General features: G+C 36.3%; 1 protein-coding gene across 1 annotated transcript in view; it reads left to right on the top strand.

Annotated features, from left to right (window-relative positions):
* The window catches only part of NAALADL2 (N-acetylated alpha-linked acidic dipeptidase like 2), a 293,187-nt gene that overhangs the window by 161,910 nt on the left and 107,580 nt on the right, over positions 1 to 23,697 (top strand). The window contains 2 exon segments of the mRNA XM_087739630.1: positions 2,781 to 2,986; positions 4,512 to 4,631. Of these exon segments, the coding sequence (XP_087595756.1) occupies positions 2,781 to 2,986; positions 4,512 to 4,631 (326 nt within the window).

Genomic DNA, 23,697 nt, shown 5'->3' with positions numbered 1-23,697 from the left:
GTAATGCACCATGGAGAACATTTTGTACAGAATCAGTGCTAAACCTTCATTTCTTTCTCTGCTCTTCCTCGTTGATACTATAGCCACGCCACTCAACTGATTTGAATACTTGATGTTTTCATGGCATTGATTCTCTGTCATTTTGATGGGGCTTTGGTAGTTTCATACACCTGAAATATACACCTTTATGTTCCCAGAAATGCAGAAAGAAAGCCGAATTTATCTTTAGTGCTTAATAAAAGACCAGAGCATCACCAAGGGTGGATTTTTCCCCCCCACACACACTTAAAGGCTGCCTAACGCACACAAACACATCTGTGTAATGGCAATCTTATTTGATATTTGATCTGAGGACCAATAGTGAGCATCTGAAATCCAACCAAAATATTAAAAGATTTAGGAGCAGAGGAAATATGATAGTTGGTAGGCCTTTTAAAACCTGAGAAACAGAACACTGATTTTGTAGCTCTATTGGACATGATTGAAAATGGGGTGTATAACAACAGAAGACAGTATAAAGTCACTCTTTATTATGACGAATCGCTGTTGTCCAGCCCATCACTGCCCTGAACACTATCCCACCTTATCACTTTCAAAAGTATCTGATGGATATTTTTTTTCTTGATCTCTAGCCCTTTCTTTCTCTTTTTTTCTTACCATGTGATCTCTTTCTCCACGTGCTTCAGCAAACGATTATGAGAAAGGGCAGCTGCTGCCTCCGTAGGCATGACCATCGTTTCTCCTATGCTTTTCCTATAGTCATTTGCTTCAGGGTATTGCCTCTGTTCAAGAGGGAGAGATGTGTAAAGATGAAGAATTTCAAAGGAGGCACCAGCTGTTAAGTTTTACCCCTGTTCATTCATCTGGTATCTCCTGCAGTAAGTTGCTGCGTGTAGCTTGCTTCTCCATCAAAATGTCCTATACTATTTTACACAAGGTTTCTTTCCTCTCCCCTTCACATACACTGTTCACAGACTGAACAGAGATGATAATACGGGGCAGGCGTTGGTCCTGTCTGATCACCCTGTGTTAGTGGCACTTCCTCCAACGACCTAGCAGCCTGTAAGGCCCTTCATGTCTGTGCCCAATTCCTACCATTACGTGAGTTGAAGATCCTATGATTTTTCATTGTCAGTGCAACCTATAATTAAGCGTCTCATAATGCAACAAGCAAGTTGCAAAATTATGTGATTTAGATTGCCTTTTGTTACATTATTATTTTGTTACATTAAATTATTATGTATACTTAAATTTACATTTTGCATATCTGCTTTTAGAAAGAAATTTTCATTTATATACCTATACACCTGCCAAGCAGTTGATTGAAAATGTTGTGTTATAGGTGCATAACAGGTCCCCTGTTTGTAAAGCATTTTTGATTCCTTATAAAACATCGCCATGTATTTTGTTGAACAAAACTGGTAAAATCCAGTTTGATAGAGAATGTTTTTATAATCAAAGTAAGTTAGTGTTCAGTTAAAATTGTTTCTAGGCAGCAGTCACTGCAAAAAACTGTCAGAAAACGAAAACTTTTTGCACTTTTTGGAACCCAAATGACACCGAGAGACTGTTGTGGATCTGATGCCAGATCCACTTGATAACTGTTCTTCTGTTCTCTGTCGTATCCTCAAATATGGCAAGAACACCTTTGAAAGTCTAGATCTGGACCAGAAAGAGACTTTACTAAATAGCAGAACACAATTTCTAAGCAATCCTTCAAAGAGGCTCCGGTTGTGAATCCATCTTACACTGAAGGTCTAATAGTTTAATAAGTCATTCGGCATAACTCTGCTTAGACTTACTGACGTGTCAGTCACACTAGTCGTTCATGTTGTTTCATACCACATCATCCTTTCAGAATAAAAATAAAAAGTTCTTTACAGCTGTAAGTTAGTATTTAGATTATATATTATGCCTCGAGAGATGAAGATTTCATTTAATTCCTCTGAAAAAAAATGTGGGTTTTTTTCTGGATAACCGTAGGCATGTTCTTTATTTCAAGTTGAAACTTCTTGGTTTTCATTTTATAAAATACTTTCTTCCAGTATCATCAAAGTTGCTAGGTCTGACTTACAGTTTCTGTATCATTCATTACCTCTATTCCTCTGTCATGTCTCCTCTCTAAATCTGCAGTCCAGGGCTTTTCAATGTCTCCTTACATGGAAGTCTAAGTCCTGATATATAACCGTTCTGGTTACCAGCTTCTCAACTGCTGTTTCTGCAATATCTTTTTTGAGATAGGGTGGTGAGCACTGAACACAGTCTGCCAGGTGAGGGAGTACTCATAATTTGTGTATTTTCTCTCTGTTTCTCATTGTACTACCACACCTTTTGTTTTCTTTTGTGGACACTAATATGCATTGAAGATACGAGTTTCCTGCTTATTCATTTGTGTTTTTTCATAACGCTCTAATGTGAGGATGGAACTTTATTAGATTATCTGTATGACAAAGTCCTGGCTGTAAAAACAGTGTATATCAGATTTATAAGACGGGAGAGTAATGAGCAAACAATGAAGGCAAGGGCACAGGGATTAAATTAGGAAAGTATATACATATATTTATTTACTAGTTTATATTTAAGTAGTATTCACAGTTTTATGTATTTATATTGTATGATTGTCTTGCACATGATCATATACATTTTTGTTGACAGCATTGTGTCGTATTAATGGCATTACAGAGTACTAATACAGTTCATCTTTTTTTTTTTTTTAATTTTTAATGCCAGCATCGAGAAGAAGTAAGATTCTCTTGTCTGTCTTTTCTTTCACATTTCAGACAGATACGTCATCATTGGTAGCCATCACAATGGTCTGAATGCTTATGGTGGGCAAGAGTGGGCCAGCAGCACCGCTATTATCACAGCATTTATACAAGCCTTGATGTTGAAGGTTAAGAGAGGCTGGAGACCTGACCGGACCATTGTGTTCTGCTCATGGGGAGGAACGTCATTTGGGAACATTGGTTCATATGAATGGGCGGAGGTAAAATTGTTTTAGAAGGACTCATCGCAATAATGATTACTTTTGTTGAAAGCATGAAAGCAATATGAAATTACCACATGGAAATTATGGTTCATTAACCGATCTGTGATGTCTGTCTGTGTACATTCGTGTACTCCATAGCAAAAGCAGTGCAAACATCTATAGAGGCAGTTCCTGTGGAACAGAGCATGCATGATAATGAGATGGCAAGTTGTTTCCATAGCTGTGAAGGCTGCATATACAGCACCTTTGTGAGCTCATTCCCCTCCCTTATTCAGCAGGGGACTGTAAAAGAAGGCATTGCCAGAGATTGGGTGGGGTGGGGGAAGCCCTCAAAAAAGACCTAGGCCCAGAAATAGCTTAGAGAGCTTTTCCTCCTTCTTGGGGGTTCAACACTTACTAATTTTTAATTGATAGGCTTAGTGTGGAGAGAACTGAATCAAAAGTATATTGAATGAAGAGAAGAGAACCGTGCTATGGTTTACATTAATTACATAAACATTTCAGCATCTCCATTGCTAGTGCTGGTTCACTTTTCACCCATTTGTGCTAAGGAGTTAGACACAATCTGACACAGACGATTCCTTGGGCTCTTACTTTCAACAGAATAAAAATCAGCTTATTGAAAGAAAATACCTCATCGGAGTATTGTTGATGATATACGATTACAGTGGACTTCAGCTGATAAATTAAAGGAACAGCTAGCAGAGAGGTTCATGGCTGCTGAATTAAAACAGTAGATGAAATGAAGAGTTAATTGGTTTTTTATCATGCGTGAGAAGTGGCTAGCTCTCATTGAAGTTTCTTACTTCCAACATGATTATTCTTCAAAAACAAGAGGGGGTGAAAAAATCAAATTGAAAAGATCCAGGCTGGAAGCAAAATTTATTTAGTTCCACTTCAAGTCAGCTTTACATCAGATGTAATTGCGTTACACCCCTTCTGTTCAATATAAAGAGCCACTTCATGCAAACAGTAACTCATTACTGAGAAGGCAAAGGGAATCTTTTTTTTAAAGAGAGATAATAATTGAAACAGTTTGTACATACTATTTTTATAGTCTAAAAAATAAGGAAATGAAAACACTGGGAAAGTTATGCAATTCAAATCTGACTTTGGTCTCTAAAAATTTGAGTACACTTAACTGTTGATAATGATTGCTTTTGAAGTTTGTCTTCTGCCAGGCATAGGTTTAAAAGGCCTTCAAGTTGTTTCACACTATATAATATTTTCATTTTTCACCTTACAAGTGTAGTCATTTTTAGTTCCTCCCAGACCTGTTTGCATTTTGTTGAGATGATGTGTGAAATGGAATTATAACTTCTGCTATATAGAGAAATAACACTAAGATATCCTTTGAAGTTCTTAGCATAATATTGTAAGAAGTAGTAGTTAAGTAACACTTAGGGAATCACAGAGGACAAAAACGTAGGGTCCAGTTTTTCTCTAGAAGGAACTGAAAGAACAAGACAAGTCTTAATTATAATGATGCATAGTAATAACAGTTGCTCTGCTTGCGTTGTAGGATCTCGAGAGAGTTCTTCAAAGAAATGTTGTGGCTTACGTTAGCCTCCATAATCCGGTCAGAGGGAACTCAACTTTACACCCTGTTGCATCCCCTTCTCTTCAGCAACTGGCAGCAGAGGTTAGAAATAAAATATTTTCTTTCACATGTGGTTTGAGGTTACATGATTAACCCCCTTGATGCTGGTTGGGTTTAGATAACTACAGGTGGAGGTTGTTTCATTTAAGCATTTTAACCTCACAAATACACATGAACTGTTTTTACTAAGTGAGCAGGTTAAATTTTATTAAAAAAATTACAAGGTGTATTAAGAGGTTGGAAAGGATGACTTATTTCAACAGCTCATTATACTAAGTCCCACCATACTTGCATGCCTTATGGCTTTTTCACCTTTTGGCAGCTTTAAAGCAACATATTTTTTATTCTTTAGCACGAAGCACATTTTTCTATTCCTAATCTGATCTTTCCAGACTGTTTCTCTATTTGCATTTAAGCCTGTGTATTTACCAGATGTAACGTGACACACAGGGAGGGTATTACCCTTACTATAATAAATACTGTCTAAAGTAAGTATGTCGGGTTCAGTGCTCAGCTACGCCTTTGTAACGAGTCCACAGTCAGAATATTCTGTAGTTATGCTGGTGTAAGTGCACGTAGGCTTTAAACTAATGACCTTATTGCCGTTTCTGAGGGTGCTGAATTTCTTAATATTTAAAATGAAAAGAATATAAGGTACATACTAAATGACAGAAACAGTTTAAAATGACACGCGTAAAATGGAGTTCAATTTGACTTTCATGAAGTATGCTTTTTAGATGTTTTTTCCATAAATTTGCCAAGCTAATACTCATTAGGTTATTCTGATGTTTCTTTGACTTGTCTCTGAAGCATTGGGTACTAAACACTGCTTAAAGTAGCATCTTGAATTAAAGGGAGTTTAAGACTGATCTTGCTTGGCAATTTTTCTCCAACTGAGTTATTAAGTGATAGCAGTCAAATTGCTTCTTAGCAATGTTTTAACCACTTCTCCTGTCCAGTGATTAGGTGGTAGTTTTGTCATGGAAAGAATCTGGTTTATTCCGTGTAAGTATTGTGAAAAATGCAATGCAAAATCATTTCTTTTCAGGGAAAAAAAGGGTTTTATTTGTGGAAAATTATTTATAGTGTTAGATATATGAGTCTACAGCTGTTATGGATATGTCAATTAAAATTTTATTGTAAGTTTTAGCTACTGTATTTGCAAAAAATACTATTCTGATAGATTGCTAGCCTTTTGCTAACCTATTGGTGTTTGCAGTCCTATCTCCATGAAAACAGGTATTTGCCATTTAGAGAAATAAATTTATTACATTAGGTCCTTTACCTATTTGGTTTTTTCTCCTTTTGTTTCTTTGACTTCACAATATGATCCATGGCACTGATCTGAAAGCTGTAAACTGTCTGGAGCTGTGCAGCAGACACTTTCTGTATTATCTCTTTATCACTTATATTAAGATCTGATTCTTTAATGAACATCATATTAGTAGGAGTGTTACAGTCACGCCCTCTGTTTTGGAGAGAAAGCAAAGGAAATCTCTTTTTCACTTCCACTTTATTTCTGTGGTGCATTTGGGTGTGATGTTGTAATATTTTGTAATTCTTGTTGTAAAAGCAATTCTATCCTATCCAGTAGTACAGACACAGCCTCTCTTAGCAGTCCTGCCTTGCACCAGTTAATTAGTTCACAGTCAGTAAAACATGACTAGAACTTCTTTTTTTTTCTTCTAGTAAACACCCCCCATCGCATCTCCGATTCTTTAATGGCTAAGGCTTTACTATTGAGATTGTATCCATTCTGCATGTTTGCCCTGAAGCTCCATTTAAAAAGAAAAGGACAAATTGCATGTGAGGTAGCCTGTATACTTTTTTTTTTGTAAGATAATATTATTTGTAATTAATGCAACTGGCATACAGTTTGTGACATTAAAAAGATTTGTAGGAGTTGCTGCTTCCAAATGCTGGCTAGATTTCTGAATTTATGTCAAGTATATTGACAGTGATGGAAGACCCCAGAACAGATCTTCACTTGTTCCCACGGGTACTCACAATTTGCCACGTGTCTAGAAGATTTTCTCTGGAAGACTGATCTACTTATAAAGAATATTGATATTACTTCCAGCACTTGCCAAGACGACAATGTAATTACAGATTATCTCAAAATTATGATAGTGCAAATGGGATAAGATGTGTCTTTTTGGAGCTCGTCTCATCCTGAAGAAATTATGAGTCCATTCACATGAGATTCTTGTTAACAGGTGCAAGTTGCAAAGAAGTGCTTAAAAAGTCCAGTGAGAGACAAGAATAATTTTAAATTGGAAGAGTAATTCTCTGAAATTAGGTTTGTTAGAACAGAAAAGAAGGTGAAACAAGAATTTGGAATTAATAATATCAACCCGTTTTAAAATTAAAAGAGAAAATAGCCCGTCTTGTTTAGTTAGTTAGAAACTTTGCATAATTTATGGATACATGGAAGATACCGCACCGTGTACCTTTGGATTCAATGGTAAAACTCATACTTCCATTTTTAGACTTCACAACAAAAGAGACCGGCTTGCATTATTTTTTTTCCTACTCCTAAACAGTGTTGCAACACTGTTTAGAGGAGGGGCAGACTAAGGTCTGCTCACCATTTGCACTAAGGACAGAGTTGGGTTTTGTTCAATGCTCACTGTTGTGCTAAAATTGTGGGCACTCCATCTCAGTAAAACAGAGGAAGAGTGTTTTCCTAGGGACAGTTACTACTCATCTCAAATGGCTACAAAGGTTAAGTGTTAGGATTCTAAGGAAAACAATGAAAAACTGCAGTTTGTCCTGTGAAAGGAAACTCAAGTAAATATCATGCTAAATGCAGAGCACTCCATGAATGCTACAAGGACCATAGCTTAAAGAGAACTGTGAAGAAATGGCAAACTAAGATAGGCAAGTGCATACAACAGTGTGCACTTTCTGTGCTGCAAATCTGTGGCTTTTCTAAAGTAAAATTTTGGACACTTGCTGATCACTGCAGCTTCTAAACCACCTTTTTTTTCATAATTTCTGGAAACTGTAGGGAAAGTAGGGAAGAAGTTTTAGCTGAAATTTAGTTTCTGTGAATATTGTAGACTTAACCAATCAAAAGAAAAATCACAAACCTGATGAGTTGTCTACTATGTGAGATCTGGTGGTCAGAGAACAGGATAAGCGCTTGGCTAATTAACAGAGACCATGACTACTTCGAGATGTTTTATGGGAAGGGATTACATCTTTATTTTAGTTGCAGGCTTCAAAAGGGAGCTACATAAGCAGTCTGCAAATAATAATTTTATGTGTCTGTCAGTGGGATTCAGTGGGATTCTGGTTGAAACACCAAATTACATGAAGGAGCTAATTTAAATATTTGGATTAATTAAGCAAAGAAGAATTCAAACAATTCTGAGACCTTGACATATTTAATTCAACTCTTTTTTTATATAACTGTGCTAATTAGTGTCCACAGTAACACGAGGGAAATACCGCCAAGTTATATTTTTGCCTACTATTATTTTGTAAGGAAAATGATTGTTAATTCACTTGTTCAGTTAGTGAATCACCATTTGTTGGCAGAGCGTCATTAGTAAATTGGGTTTGTTTGATGCTGGCATTCGTTCTCTGTAAATAAGGCCATTAATGAATTTTCCTATAATTAACATTTCACAAGTAAAAAAGTTATTATGAAATATAAATTAATTTCTTTTAACTGATTGTATGACCACTGCTGATCAGACTCCAGGTCTGCTGTTATTGCTGAACCCAAGAAAACTTATTGCTCCCTTCTCCTAAGGAAAAGAGCCATTTAAAGCTATTGAAGAATGAGTTGAGCACTTTCTATATCAGAAATTAAAAATGACTGTACCAAGTATTGTTCCATGCTATTTATCAGTATTTGTTTCTATTAATGGAGTAAATGGCTTAAAACATCTTTAAACATCTTTACATTTAAAGGTGGTGGTATTGACAGGAAACTATTTTTTCTTTTTGAAGTAGAACCAAAGAGAAATGTCTGTAGAGATGCTTGTTACTATTATTATTTCTTGATTATTTTTTTTAAATCTTACCTTAATGTCATCATTGATTCTTCTCTTCCAACTTCTATGTGTTTTCTCATTTATTTTGTTTTACCTTCAGCATTTAATAATGGACCTCCAAGCTTCATATATCAGCAGGTTGTAAAGAAGAAAAACACATTAAAATATCATTTGAATTGCTTGTTGTATGCCATATAACAGAAGATTACCGCTTCCCCATGAATTTTCAGTCTTTACCTATTATTGCTTTTAGTGTTACAATTGATTGCTGGTGTTACTTTTTGTATTTGTGTTGAAAACCAAAAAAATCTCCTGAGAATCAGAAGTTTATGCTGTGAACTCCTGTCTCAGGAATTCATAACTACTTTAAAAGGATGCTGTTAATATAGACAATACTTCATTGCCAGCTCTATTAAATGTAAATGTCAATTTTGATAGCCATTGTAGATAAAATTGAAGAAAACTGGACATTTTATTATCTTTAAATGTAGTGCCTGGAGTATGAGAGATTTCAGTAATTCCTTACCTGCGGTAGAATGGATTTTGGTTCTAGGCTTCTATTGTCCAATCTAATTAAAATTGTCTAATGTAATAAGCTGTACTATGTAATGGAATTGTTTTTTTTCCTTCCAGAGACTTTATCCAGACTACGGTATTAGAAAAGTTGACTTCAGTTCTGTCTAAATATTCCTTTGCTTAATTTCATCTTATTGCTCCTAGTTATTTCCCTTCAGAACTGACTTTTCCGTGATGATAGAAAGACATTTTCATAGTGATAGAAAACCTTTCAAGTAGAGAGTATAAAAGTAAACTTCTAGTTCTTATGAAAGATGATAGATTGACAGCTCTGGATATTTTAAATTTTCGACATAACCACAAATCAATGAAAAGTTTCTCTCACTGTTTTTTTCTAGTTATTATTAACGATGTTGTTGAATGAAATGGACTGAATAGCTATAAGCTACACAACACAAACAGCATGTGGAAAAGAGATGCACCTGCAAAAGTAAAGTGTATGGTAAAATAACCAGAAAAAAAGAAAGCATCTTTAAATCAGAATCTACAAGACATTAAGAGAAAATGAAATGAGAATTAAGACTGTTGTGTCATTTGGCTCATAACGATTACAGCCACATGTTCCTTACTTTTGCATGTGACAGACAAATAATCAAAAGTTTGTGCAGCACAACACACTTTCTAGCTTGCAGGTCAATGTGGAAAAAAATGCATCTGAATAATGAAAAGCAGACCATTTATTTGTCATGCAATAAAAAAGGTGAAATCTTTTAAATAATGTGATAGACATTCAACCTGGCTGAAAGTGTTAGATACCAGGTTTTTTGGTAGTAAGATATGGCCTTTCTAAGTGTGCTAACCTCATATTCTGAGAATGGGAAGCTTTAAAGGGCTCTTTGACACACCACTACTCGGTCTATCACAGTATGTCTTCTAGCTGTGACTATTCTTTAGACAAGCATGAAGATGTTTATTTTATGAAGCGCTGTGACTTTAAATGATTTAGCAATATTTTCCATCATAAAATTGTATGCTATTTAATATGATGCTAACCAGGTCACATATTGAGAACTCAGAGGAGTAAGAAGAACAATAGATTTGTAAAACCTGGGATGTTTTTTTGTTGTTGTTGTTAAGCTCTCTCTCCCAGGAAGAGTAAAAATATGTCTGCAGAATGCTAAGGCAGTAACTGCCATAAAAGTATTGACCTGAGCCCCACTGGGAAATGGGCGTAGTAAACAGCATGGAATTCCTGCTCATGCTGCTAGATTTTGAGGTTGGAAGTTCTCGTCCAACACGGGCCCTTGTCATGCATGCACAGAGGACTCTCTGGGTGTTTTAGCGTTCAGGTTCGCCTTCGTGTCCTGCAGGATCTGTCAGACAGGCTCAGCAAATCCAGAGGCAGTGCATGTGTCAGTCTAGTGGCCGTCACTTCTGAACTCATAATAGGCTGGCTTCGTCTGGTGCTTGGTCGTTCACTTGTACATTACATGGAATTATATTCGAAATAGACTTAGTAACAAAGTTATAATTTGAACGGCTTAGAAATCACCTTAAAATTATGGTGAATGTTATATTTTAGTTACATGCCTTGTCTTTTAATTTGGGAATTTTAATTTGTCTTTAACTTGGGAATTAAAAAAATCCAAAACAAAATCCAAACATCTGGCCAGTTCGGTGTCAGTCATCCAAAGGAAAAAAAAATTCTTTAAGCTTAGGCATCTTTGTTGGCCAGAACTTAGTAAAAGCCTTCGATGAATTCTTCAGATCCAAAAGTTTGTGATGGCTAAACTATGCACGCAAAATAAAAAGGGAATGGTATATAGTGATTCAAGTTGTGGAAGAAGTGGGGGAAAACATTCCATATCCATTTAAAGGTGTCATAGCTTGAATAATTGCAAGCATCAACTTGAACTACAATAGGGGTTCCCTGTTCATTCATTTTTCATGCCCTTTTCATCTGTTCACTTTACCACCAGAATATTCTGGTGGTGGTGTCTTGTCCATTGTGAAAAAGTGCTAAGCAGGGCCAGAAGGGAGGCTATCAGGACGCTTCATAAACTTGAAAATTCCTGGTAATTCAAATTTCCAAAGTCATTTTAAGCCAAAAATCTCTGTATTTTCCAAATTATTCATGAGGTTTGAGTCAGTAATGTAGTTGAAATGCATTTTCATTTAATGAGTCAAAGAAGCGTAATTCCCATAGTAGTACTGCTCCCGTCTTTATGTGCACACAGAATGTGACTTCACTGACTATAACAGGGACAAATTTTACAGCTGACAATCTGTGATGTCAGGAAAAGCAACAATGCAGGAAATAGTTTTCCTGAAGTTTCTGCAAAAAACTTTCTTTTGGCAGGTAACAGGTCATACAGTTCCAACCTTTGTCTCTTGACAGAGCCTTGAAGGTGATTTCAAAACCTGTTTTGTAGCCATCTATTTTAAGGCTTTAATGCTTAGGCTCTTTTTTAAGACGAGCCTTCTAACATTTATGGGAGATGCTAACTTTTCACCTTTGTATCATGTTGTCCTCTTTGTGATTAGATGTCATATTGTATAATTACTCTGAGAGGGCTGAATGTTCTACCTTCAATAAGAAATTTGGCATTAGAAGAAGGGAATCTTCTAAAAACAAACAAGAAAAAAATCAAGTTGGAAACTAGCATCCTCTCAGTGTTAACATGTTCATCTTTTTCTCTAACATGAGAATGATCACATATAATTTTAATTGTAAAGATTTAAAAAACCCCACAGATCAGGTTCTAATTTATTGCTATTGATTTTTTTTTTCCATAGGCTTTTGAGCTCTCCTAGATAATTGTTGCATTCAGTGTCTGAATGGAAAAGAAAAACAATATTTATTATTAAGATTAATAAACAACTCATGGGTTTGTGTGGGTAGAGATTTAGATGGTCCTCCTGCTGTTTTGTATGTTACCAATGTCTGTGGCCGTCAAGGAAGGGATTTGCTACCTTCTGGCTAACCGGAATTTTCAAGATCACCTACTAATTTTGGTTAATGCACTCTGGAGTCCAAAAATATGTCTAAACATTTGTGGAAGAGTTATCCTTAGTTTATCTATGTTTTCTACCATCGATAGTTATTTAATACATATCTGCTCTGAAACATCAGTAATCTTCAAATAGCTTTTAAGATTTCTGTCATGACATGGACAAGCGTCAAGTATAATTTTTAAAATACTGTAAGTTTAGCACATTTTTATTTCATACATTTGTCAAAAAAATGAAGGAGGTTGAAATTTGGTAGAAAAGTAGTAATTTAGGCTACTAGGCAACATACAAAAATTAATACAAAAATACTTAAAAGTTGTTTTATTCTTTCAAGTTGGCACTAGGATGAGAGGAAAATTTGTTTAAGGTCATTTTAACTCTGAAACGATAAAGCTGTAGGCTACCAAGTAGTAAGTTATGAACAAAAGATAATACTGTGTTATGTAGAATAGACTGACATGGTAGCTGGTGTACATGAACTCCATAGTAATATCATGTTTTTTAATTTCTGTCTTTCATGCTAATTACAAAACATCTTATTTGATCTTAGGTTCATTATTTTTAAAAGGTTTGTCTTGTATGGTGTATTTTACTGTTTGCAACTTTTTGCTGCATTTGGTCTGCTTATGAAGCTTTGTGTAATGATTAGATTTTTATTTAAAACAAGTAGTGGTAGTTATTTGCAGTTGTCACTCAAAATATTTCATTAACTCCAGACACCATAAAAGTATCATAAATCTTATTTACAAAATATGTTCAAGTACGCTTGTAAAACAGTTGCCTGCACAGCTAAAATGGAACTGAATGTTCAGAATCGCGGGTGCTTTGGAACCAATTATATTGCAGTAGATACTTCTCTGGGGCTCTAGGGAATTGGGGGAAAAAATCACATAAAATCTTTTTCTCCTTGTAAATTAATGGATCATTGTTGTAAATGAAACACAAAGATGTAGTTTGCTTGGTTTATTGTTCTTTTTCTATAAAGGAAATGAGAATTTTATTTTACAGATTCCGAACATAAGGTGTGATTAGGTAAAATGTACGTGCAAATGAATATGTAAAGCACCTTTGATGATACTGAAACCAAAACTGGTAAGGACTTCAAGCAATCACTGAGCCAACTCCTCATCCTGCTGCAAAAATAAGTCTCTGTGATGTGTTTCAGCTTCCAGTCTACAAGATTCTACAACTTTCTCAGATGATCTGTGCTTGTCTTCCATCACAGTAATATTTGGAAAATTTTTTTCATCTATTGAAGTCATCACAGTTGAAGATTAATCTTCCTTTTCCCTTTCTTCCACTGGTGATCTTTATTGGTTTTTACAACGACCTTTTTATGTATTGAACAAACCTGTCATTATACACAAAAAAAAAATTATACACTTTATATACTGAATATCAGCTTCAGAGAACTGATCCATCTTCCTCAAAGGTAGTGTGAAATTTGGTGTTTGAAATTAATTGATATGTCTCAGACAAGCAAGCGCAGTCTCTGTTAAATCCCGGTTTGCCAAAGATTACCACTTGAGATGCATTGCGCTTCCGCTAATATTTTACAATGAGCTAAAATGGCAGAAAAATATATGTAGAGTCAAAGTGACTCTACAGAGAGGCTAATCAGAAAAAAAAAATTTATTTCACTTTTGTTTGTTGTATGCTTGTATTGCTGTTAAAAATGGTATCCCGATTGGTTATCCAGAGATTTAATGCCTCCTTAGACCAAAGGGTATTTGGAATATATGTTTGTAAACCAAAGTAGCTGACTAGCGAGTGAACCTGGAACCAAAGGCGTTCTCATAAACTGAGCTTAGTTAATCTGAGAACAGCTCGTCTCATCCAAATGCCTTCTCTCTTCATCTGGATGTCTTTTGTAAAACATCTTTTTAATTCTCACTCATATGTAAATCTCAGTTTGCCTTTTGATTCTCCTCACATCTTTTTAAAAATATTAGTCCCCAGATGTTAGTTTCACAATGCTGAGGTATATCTCACTTACTCTGCAGAATGGCTTTGTGTTTGCATTTGTGGGTTTTTTCAATCTCATGGTTCTGATAATGAAGAAAAGGTTGAGGATGGAACTCTAGTTTCACTTGTATTTCTATAAAATGCTGTAACTCTAGCGATTTAAGTGTATTTTTCCTGATTTATACTGTTACGAGATAGAAGGAATTGGGTCTTGACTTCTAATTTATTTCCCTGTAAGAATGATGGAGATTTCTGCTTCAGCACTAAAAAGTATGGCTTGCATTCTCCATGAAAAGAGCATTACGTTTGTGCAGAGCTACTGAAGGCATCTGATCCTGCTCATCAAAAACTGGTTGCCTTTGGTATCAGCTACTCAGAGATAGACAGGTGACACTCGTTATCTTGTGAGTGATGAAAGAAATCCATTTGTTTCAAGAGAAGAAAGACTAAAAGGAGTATCATCTACACTTTATTAGAATTAATTGCAATAGGAATCATCTTTCCTTTTACCCTGTTTATGGGGTACTTAAATGCTTGTTTTTAACTTAATGTTTTTCTCCCAACTTAGTCTTTCCTCCTACACATGAACAGTTGAGACAAAAGTCAGATAAGGTAGATGATACGTGTGGGTGTATGTGTTAACTTAAGAAGAACTATCATGGTGGAAACAAGTGTAATAACATCTCTTTTACAAGAGAGGAGTGGTAGAGAGATCCTGAGTGGCAGGTAATCAAAACAAGCAATTTTTAAAATCATAGCAGGGCAGCCCAATTAGGTTTCTCTATCTGGCATTTTAAATTATTATGTACAGAATTGATTGGTTCAGCGGTTCTGGCGAGTGCATACGGCAGCTTGTATTTTTAGGTAATCAACTTAAATCCATACCACATTTTTTGCTACAAAGAAAATAAGAGTATATTGTCCTATGTGTTGTTCATCCTTGACCTTTGTATTGGTGCCATACATGTGTGTTTTGCTGTCTGGCACCAGATAACACACTTTACCATTTCTGCAGGTGTCAGGTAGGAGAAGTATCCATACGAACACTCAATTTCTTTGTTCCTTTTTTCTTTTTTTTCTTTTGTTTCTTTTTTAACAAGTCTCAACATCTGGTTCTTACAAAATGAAACAGAATACTAGCATTATTATTATCTGAAAGGGTCAGGTTACGTGAACGCCAGGGCAGCACTTAGCCATGTAAGTTGATTTGTCTCTGCAGTGTCTGGGAATGTGGGGCAGGGTGTTTCACTACTTCATTGCTGTTGCTGTGGAATGAAAGAAGTTTGTCCTGAAGACAAAGGAAGATATAAGGCTGTCTTAAGGCACAGATGAAGAAGGCAAATGGTTGAGGAGATAATGTTAGGGTGGCACTTTGCCAGTGCTTCCCTTGGTGCATGGGGGAGGTTAGTTGTTCTCCCCTAATGCAAGGATTATTTGTTTTAATCAGAGGTGTGGCCTGAAGAGCTCATCCTCACTTTGTATTTAAATTACTTATTTACTCCATGAATTAAATTTTGTGGCCCTAAGGATGAAGATGGAATCATTAAGGTAGCAAAAATCACCTTTGCCTACTGTGCTGAGAAGCCTTGCTTCTGTTCTGGCAGCATCTGCTCGTTCTAGGGTTCCCGAAGCAGCTTGTAGGCCTGCTGACATCTGAACTTGGTGCTCTAGTATTTAATCCCTCTTTTCAAAGAAAGTGGTAAATAAATAATCGTAACTTCTATGGTCATGTCTTCTTTCTGACATCCTGTACTTCCCACCAAAGCAGGCACAGGTACTCTGCAGCATTCTTCAATGCAGATTTAGTGTTAGACACTTGTGCAGCACCGCTTATAGTAAGTGATGCTGTAGCTCAAGGCACAATACTCTTATAATTTAACTTACAGCCTACCTATGACCTTTTAAAAAGAGAGCTGTAATACTAAGTGAAAGGAGGAGAACTCATATGGGACCTTTAATTGGGACAATGTGTTTATGCTCCACAAAGAACACACTCTGCCTTGGCTTTAGTGTAAATATTTTGGTCCTTGTTATGATTCCTGTAAACTAATGTAGGCTGGGAGGAATTATATGAGATCTAGTGCAGCCACACTGATGTAGAAGTGGGACAAAACATGAGAGTGATTTTGAGGTTATTCTGTCACTACAGAAGTCTGGATTTCCAGCAGAGCTGGCTTCCCCCCCGCCAATACTTTCTGACATAGAGCCTCCTTTTTTTTAAAGTATTTTTTACGTCAATGAGTACTGCATAGTCCTTGGTAATTAACTGCTGAGGTAAGTTAACAGAATCCTACTGTTATTGAGTAAAATACCCTCCAATTATTCTAATATTGCTGAAGCACTACCAAGCAAAATACAGAAATATTTAAGTAGTCTCTGAATCTCAGACAGCATGAACACAGGTCCTAGGATTCTTCTGGAAATCTTGAAAACCTTCGTTGGTAGAGTAATTCATCACATCCATGTTGTTCTCATATTGTCCTGGAAGAATTACACTACCTCGGTCTTGGTGGCAAGTGCTTTCTTGCAGCAACAGGGCCACGTGTTCCTTGATGAAAAGAGTAGTGATACGCCCCTTGCTTCTCTGTGAGATGTGCGCCTGCGATATCCCTCTTTCAAGTTGAGGAGCTAGCTATATCAACTACACCAGCGTGATTACTTGTGTTGACCCTTAAAATATTTGCCTGTATCAACGTTTCTAACTAACTAAGATCTTCATGAATTTTTCCCTAGATACATTTTATTCCCTCTGTTTGCTATGGAGCACAAACCCAAGGATCTTTCAGAATTTCATTAAACCCTTGTCAGTGTTTTCATCAGTATTATCATTCCAGGTCTGAGACTAGAGGTTGTTAATTAGCCAGAGCATCCTCTGCATCGTTGCTTTTGCATCATGCATTAACATTTTAAGGCTATCTTGGGTCTTCTCCATCAGAGTATTTAATTTTAAAACAAATGGATAGCTCGCATAATTTAGTATTGATGGTATTATAATAGTTTCAAATTAGTACGAATTCTGAGTCTGATTATACAGCACTTCAAACACGAAGAAGATTTTCAAAGATACAGGTGTTAAAGGTATTACACTTAATTGGCTTTCAGTTGAAGATACTTTCCTGATTGGCCTTTGTGCCTTTGAAAATTATATCCCAAGAGACAAGACAGACTAACAGTAGGGGAAAACAAAAATCATCTCTTTTTTACTAAAGGTAAAGTGAAGTATGGGGAGATGAATAGGACTTGACAAAGTCACAAAGAAGGAAAAGGAGGGAATTTAGTCCAGATCTCATGGCAAATGACAAAAGGGATATGAGTTCTCAGACTTCTGTTCTACATTTAGGCACTCTTAAAACATTCGGCATTAAGTTCACTCATTAATCTTAAAAGTGCTTAAGAAGTAGCAGTTGGAATCTCTTTACATTGCACAGTGTAAGCAGTTAATGCAGAATTCAGGTATAATGTTGAAAATGTTGTAATATGTTTCATTGTGTAAATGACTAATTAATGTTGAATGAAATTTGCTGAATGTAGTTTTTTCAGTTCATGTATTACTTCTGACTCTTACTTTCTCAAGTTCATTTGTTGTTTGAAATGGTTTGTAAAATCTTTTCTGCATCGGGTCTGTTATTGATCTGTAGGTGATCTGAAAGCAGTATGCAGGTATCCAACATTCCAGATTTAAGCCAGTTAATTTGGAATTAAACTTCTTTTTGATCCCTGATTGGGTGAGCTTTATAATGCTTTAGGATCACTCTTGCTTCGTTTTTGTAAATTATTTCTTTCTGTAGCCAGGTCGCTTTCTCCAGATTTTTTGCAGCACTTGCTACAGTGCCTTCCTGACAGGCAGCGGTGTTAGGGCAAAAGCTTGAATTCCGATTACTCAGGTTTACTTTCTTTTTTTTTTTTACTTTTTAGGAAATCAGTTAATTTAATGAAATTGAAATTTATTATTGCTAATTGATAATAACCACTTAAATAAGGATTCACCCTGGCATCATGAATGCTGAGCTCTCTGAGTGAGTCTGAAATTAGGCGTCAGTGCTCTTTTTTTAAAACCATTTAAGTTCAAACAAAAATGTGGTCCAGAGGCTTCACTAGACTTGCTTGCTTGTTTGTTTGTTTTAATCTAAAGACTTCGATGATGTATGTGGTCCACGCTCATGTTCTCTGAAGAGCGCACGTTACGCTCTGAAGCTGTCTGCCATGGTTACGCTAGGATCAGTGGGTAAAGCGCTACCGGGGAATGCTGATGCTGAAGATGAGGGCCGAAGCAGCAGCAGGGCTCGGGGCTGGCAGAAGGGAGGAAGAGGCTGAAATACCAGTAGGGAGGCTTGGCTAAGAGATGCTGGGGTGCTATTGCTTTCAGGTTGGCTATGCAGATGAATGACAAAGTCAGGATTTCTACTCAGTTTTAGTAGGTACTGTGTGACAGCTAAGTTGAAAATAATTCCTGACATAAAAGTTTCTTTAATGCTTTTAGATGGATATCCTTAGCCCCCTTAATGTACACTAATACTGTTGATCTCCAATCTCTGTATTGAACTCTACATTAGAAGGGTTGGGGGTTTTTTTCATAGCTCCTTTTAGTTCAGCATGATTGGCTCAAATTGTAACCTGTTTTTCAGTGTTGTGATAAGTCCATCAGGCTTCACTCCAGTGTGTTAAAATGAAGCACTTGGAGTGAAATTTACTGCTCTAGAACTCATCTGCATTGCTGGTTTTGATCACAGTCTTTAAAAAGCCTTAGAAATAATATTCTTAGAAAAAATAAAGTTCTGATATTTCAAACTTGGTATGTCATCCAATGCCATTCAAGAAAGTGGCAAATGTTAACATAATGGATGATAATTACCAGTATTTCCGTATTGTGCCAACATGCAGATACTTAGAGAAACAGACTATTTCATTACAAATGAGCGTCCTGATGAATGTTCCATGGCTACTTATGTCTTAGTAGCATGGAGATTAAGAGAAAAGTACGGTTTAAGGAAAGATATGTGAGTAATTTGTTACATTTCCTTCCTTTTAAATAAAAGTTCATCTTTCGTTCCAGCTTCAGGTGAGCATTTTCTTTTTTTTTCTTTTCTTTTCTTTTTTGTAAAGGTCCCAGATTGGGCTATGGCTGTATAATCAATATTTTACCATTTTTTTAAATATACTGCTCATACAAGAACAAGTCATTCTAATCTCTTTCCTTTGGACTTTTTAAGTATCATGTATTTGTTAATAGACTTATCAAAGAATAATATATCTCCCTCAGATTTATTCAATTTGCTTCGTTTTCATAGCTTTTCAAACTATTCACAAGATAATCTCCTGTTTCTCAAGAACATCAGTGCAACTGATGGTCATTCAGCACTTCTGAAGATGTTAGCCTTTTATTTTAGAAGGCCAAATCAAAGATGTGCACTGACTGGTAAGAAGCAGCATACACTGGCTCCAGATTGAAATCTGGCAGTAAGGTGATTTTTCTTGCATAGAACTGGGAAATAGTTAGTGGAAATTAGCAGCTGTTTTTTGGTGGGTTTTTTTTTATTGTAGCTCTTCTAAAGACGTACAAGAGGAAAGAGACACTAGAAACTTTTGATCTTACTCAGTGTTAACTGTGTTAAAAATTTGGTGCTTTGCTAATTTGCCTCTTAAAATGACAGTCTCAGACTAATGTTATTCTAAAAAAAATTCAGTCAGTTTGAAGGAGCAGCTGAATTTTGGATTAGTTTTTACTGCATGACTAAAGTGTTTCAGATTAACTAATAGGAAATCGTAAAAATTAGGGAAAACAATATAGGTAATTTTGTTAGTCTTGCTACATTAAGTTTTCACAAAGTCTGTAATCGGAAGTTATTAAAGAGCTATGGCATCCTATGAGGGAACTGCAGAAGAGGAAAGCTGAAGGAATTGTTCTGGAGAGTCTCTGGATCCCATAAGGCAACGGAGCCCAGAGTACCAAAACTGAACCGTCGGCTGAATGAGCTACGTGCACTGAAATACGGAGACTAAGGGTGTTCCAGAAGCTAAAAGAGTGCTAAAGCTGAATCAGCTTTACAAAGGAGAATTGCAATGACCTGTCTAACTGTAGATTGATTAATTTTGATAATAACCCAAGATAAAATAAAGGAAAGTGATAACTGATTTAAACAGAATTTAGAAGAAGGAGGGTAATTAATGCCAGTCAGAATTTTTTCACGGAACACATCTCTCTCATGAAACTTTTTTTTTTCATCTTTTGAAGAAATTATATGTTTATTTTATAAAGGTAGCAGCACAGACTTTTATGGAACCTCTTGTATGGTACTCTGTGGAATTCACAATAAAAACAGTGCTTTACGATAGTAGTTAAACCGATGGATTTCAAATTTACAGAAGCTGACTGATAGATCTTCAAAGGTATTACCTGTCAATGGAGAATCATCATTGAATGGAGATTGTCCTGCCAACGTTTTTCAGGCAGCAGCACTAGATTCAGTGCTAGTCAACACCTTCATTATTTTTTTGGATAGAAAATTGCTGTTCTTAAAGTATGTGAATGCTAGAACATAAAGGATAGCATAAGAATCAAAAACTGGAAAATAAAACCATACAAATCCACGTGTGAACTAAAAAGCACTATTTTAGAAGTGAGGACAATGAAACATTAGAACAAATTACTTTGGAAAAGATGGATTATTTCATCTCAGTATTTTTAGATATAGATCAGCTTCTTTGTATATGGTATTCTTTACTCACATGAAAGCAAGTGATCTCAGTAAAAGAATATTTCTTTTTTTAAAAGAAAAGGATAAGGTAGACAATGTAATTGTTGTGTTTGGCTTCAGACCCACAACTCTCAATTGTTACAGAAAGGATATTATTCTATACAGCTGTGTTCTTCCATGTGATTTCTATTAACCAGCCATACTAACAACCAGTCCGATGAAAATCATGTCCTGGAACTTCCAGTCTGGTTGTATTTTGAAAATGTGCGTGTGTGTGTACTTATATGCATGCTTGATTTGTATCTATGAATAATACTTCTGAGCTTAGGGAGACTTCATATCCATAGATCTATTTGCATATACAATTACAGCAGTGAGGCCAGAGATGCGAACTGTGGAAGATGGAGTGCACAGAGAAAGATTTAATATTGAGGAAAAAATGAACTCATATTTATGTGATTCGATAGCTTTAGTCCATTTAAAAATATTGGTCTGCAAAGTAAATTTTTTCCATGCCGCTGACTAGAATCTGCACCTTTGAAAGTTCACGTAGATACTGTACTATTCAGTATTCTCAAAAATACGTACATGTAGCTGTCGTTAGTTTTCCTTACCGGATAAGAGTAAATACCTGTAGGTTGCACTTCGCTGGCTTTGTCCATTTGTTTTGTCAATGTGCGCAGTGTAAAGATTCCCCTCTTACGTACTGGGCAGGCAGTGTTTCAGAAAGTTTGGTTTCATTGCAGCAAAATTAAGTTTTGAAGATTAGAATCTGGAGAATTAAACCTGTAATGTAATACATATTTTGCTTAGATTGTATAGTGCAGTAGTTAGGAGCTATCAGTTTTCAGTCTTATAGATCTGTACTAATAAATTCTGAAATAAAATACATTATCAGCCTTTCTGTGATTTGCTTGCTTGTTATGAAAAAACAGTGACATATCCCTGGGCCCTTGTAAGCAATAAAACCCCACATTTTCTTAACAAAATTTCAATTTGTTTTTAGTCCTCCAGTACTAGATGTTACATAGAAATTAAAATACCCCTGTTCAATACTATACATAAGTTTTGGAAATATCTCAGATAATAATTTTTTAGGGTGCACGTCATTTGGGTGTATGCTGAGTTTTGGGTAATAGTTGGCTCCTGTGTGTTTTGGTGAAAATCTTTTCAAAGTTACGTGGACTAGATCAGTTTCACGTGTCTGGCTAAAATCACATTTTATTCAATTAGTTGAAGTTGTTTTCCTGAGCCTTAATATTTCGTAGCTCTTGAAACCAAGGTCAAGTGAACTTCTATGGAAACCAGAAAGAAAAAGCCATTTGTCTGTAGCGGCACTACTGCTTTCCCTGCTCTGGCTTTTGTTCTTCGGCTTTCCTGAGTGTTATTGTTTCCCTGTCCAGTACAGAGGCAATTCCAAGGATGCTTCCTTATGGTGTAAGTAGAGAAAAGTCGGAAGAATCCAGTCAGGGAAAGCGTCAGAGCATTACGCTGTCTAAGTGAGGGCTTACAGTGGACCATTTGTCCCAAAGAATTTTTGCAGCACCGCTGTAGAAAATAAAATCATCTAGCATCTTTTGGATCATTTAATTTATCTCCCAGTGGAGCCTGGAGACCAGTATTTGTGGTGCTGACACACTTTAATAAATTGCTTCGTGATGATCTTTCTGAAAAATGCAATTGGTACAGATACTTCATATCTTAAGTGCAAGTACTGTTATTCCATTTGCTCAATTCCCACTGAAGTCCAGAAGAGGGTTTTTTTTATGAAAAATATGATGGTAGTTTATTGACCTTCATGCTCTGTATGGACTGATAGGAGTGACTTTCCATTTCAAAGAATGAAAAATATTTTTGTGTGTGTGACTGGGAAGGGCGTGATTTGTTCATGCATAGTTGCTATCGAGAAGTTTAAATGTCGGACCAGAGGTTTCAGGGCAGGACAAAGCTTTGCCAGCAGTAAATTACTTTGGCCTTATTCCAGGGTGGTGCCATGAGGGGAGATTTGCAATAACTTAGCAATGTGGCAAGAGGGTTCCTCCAGAGTATTACACGTGATTTTCTGTGTTCTTTTCCAAAAAAGTTTCTTCGTTTGTGTATATTACAACTGAACTTACTCTGGTCTTTGATGACAGTAACAACCCAGAAATTTTGACCACAAATTTCTCCTCCACTTTAAAAACCTGACTGTTCCACTTGCTAGACCATGTTTATTTGTATCTGTGTCCCCTCTTACTTGGGTGATGTGTTGTTATGGGTCTGTCCTGCCCCTCTGTGTATTGTTAGAGAGGCGCAGTACGATTCAGTGGGATTCTTAGGCTCCGGAAAAGCGTTGAGATGATATTGGATATTGTGTGGAGAGGGATAGGGAATATGTGGCACATAATAAGTTCACATGTGTGACAGAGATAAATGACTTTTTTTTTTTTTTTTTTCCCTAGTGATACACTTGATGTTGTGTTCGTAGGTAGCAGATTCTAGATCTCAGCACAGTGAATCAATCCACGGCACGGGGAAAGGGTCACAGGTTGACTTTCACTGAAGATCTGATGCATCTGTCTTTCTGGGTCAGCTTTACGATAGGGCTCAGGAGGATGTCTTTGGTGAGCTGATTTGCACTTTGACAAGTGTTTTTTGGGGGGAGTAGCGCTAGCAAACATTTCTGGTACAAATACTACAGATCCACGAGTACTGGGTAGTTCAGAAGGAGGAAGTGTGACATGAATGCTGACAGTTTGGGGAAATACAAATTAGCTACACACTGTAGTATCCCTATTGTAACTAACTGTGGGCCTAATTTCTAACATTAAGCGCTGCAATACAAATACAAATTTTGCTCTGCGTGTGGTTTTGGATTTGTTTGTAGTTTTTTTTAAAAATAGGATAGAGCGATGGGGTAGTTTGAGCCATCTGGTT

The sequence above is a fragment of the Nipponia nippon genome, unplaced genomic scaffold, assembly GCF_047370975.1.
Source record: "Nipponia nippon isolate SJK-2023a ecotype South Korea unplaced genomic scaffold, ASM4737097v1 scaffold_7, whole genome shotgun sequence".
Classification (NCBI taxonomy): Eukaryota; Metazoa; Chordata; class Aves; order Pelecaniformes; family Threskiornithidae; genus Nipponia; species Nipponia nippon.
The sequence above is the reverse complement of the archived record's forward strand: the minus strand, read 5'-3'. Positions and strand labels throughout refer to the sequence as shown.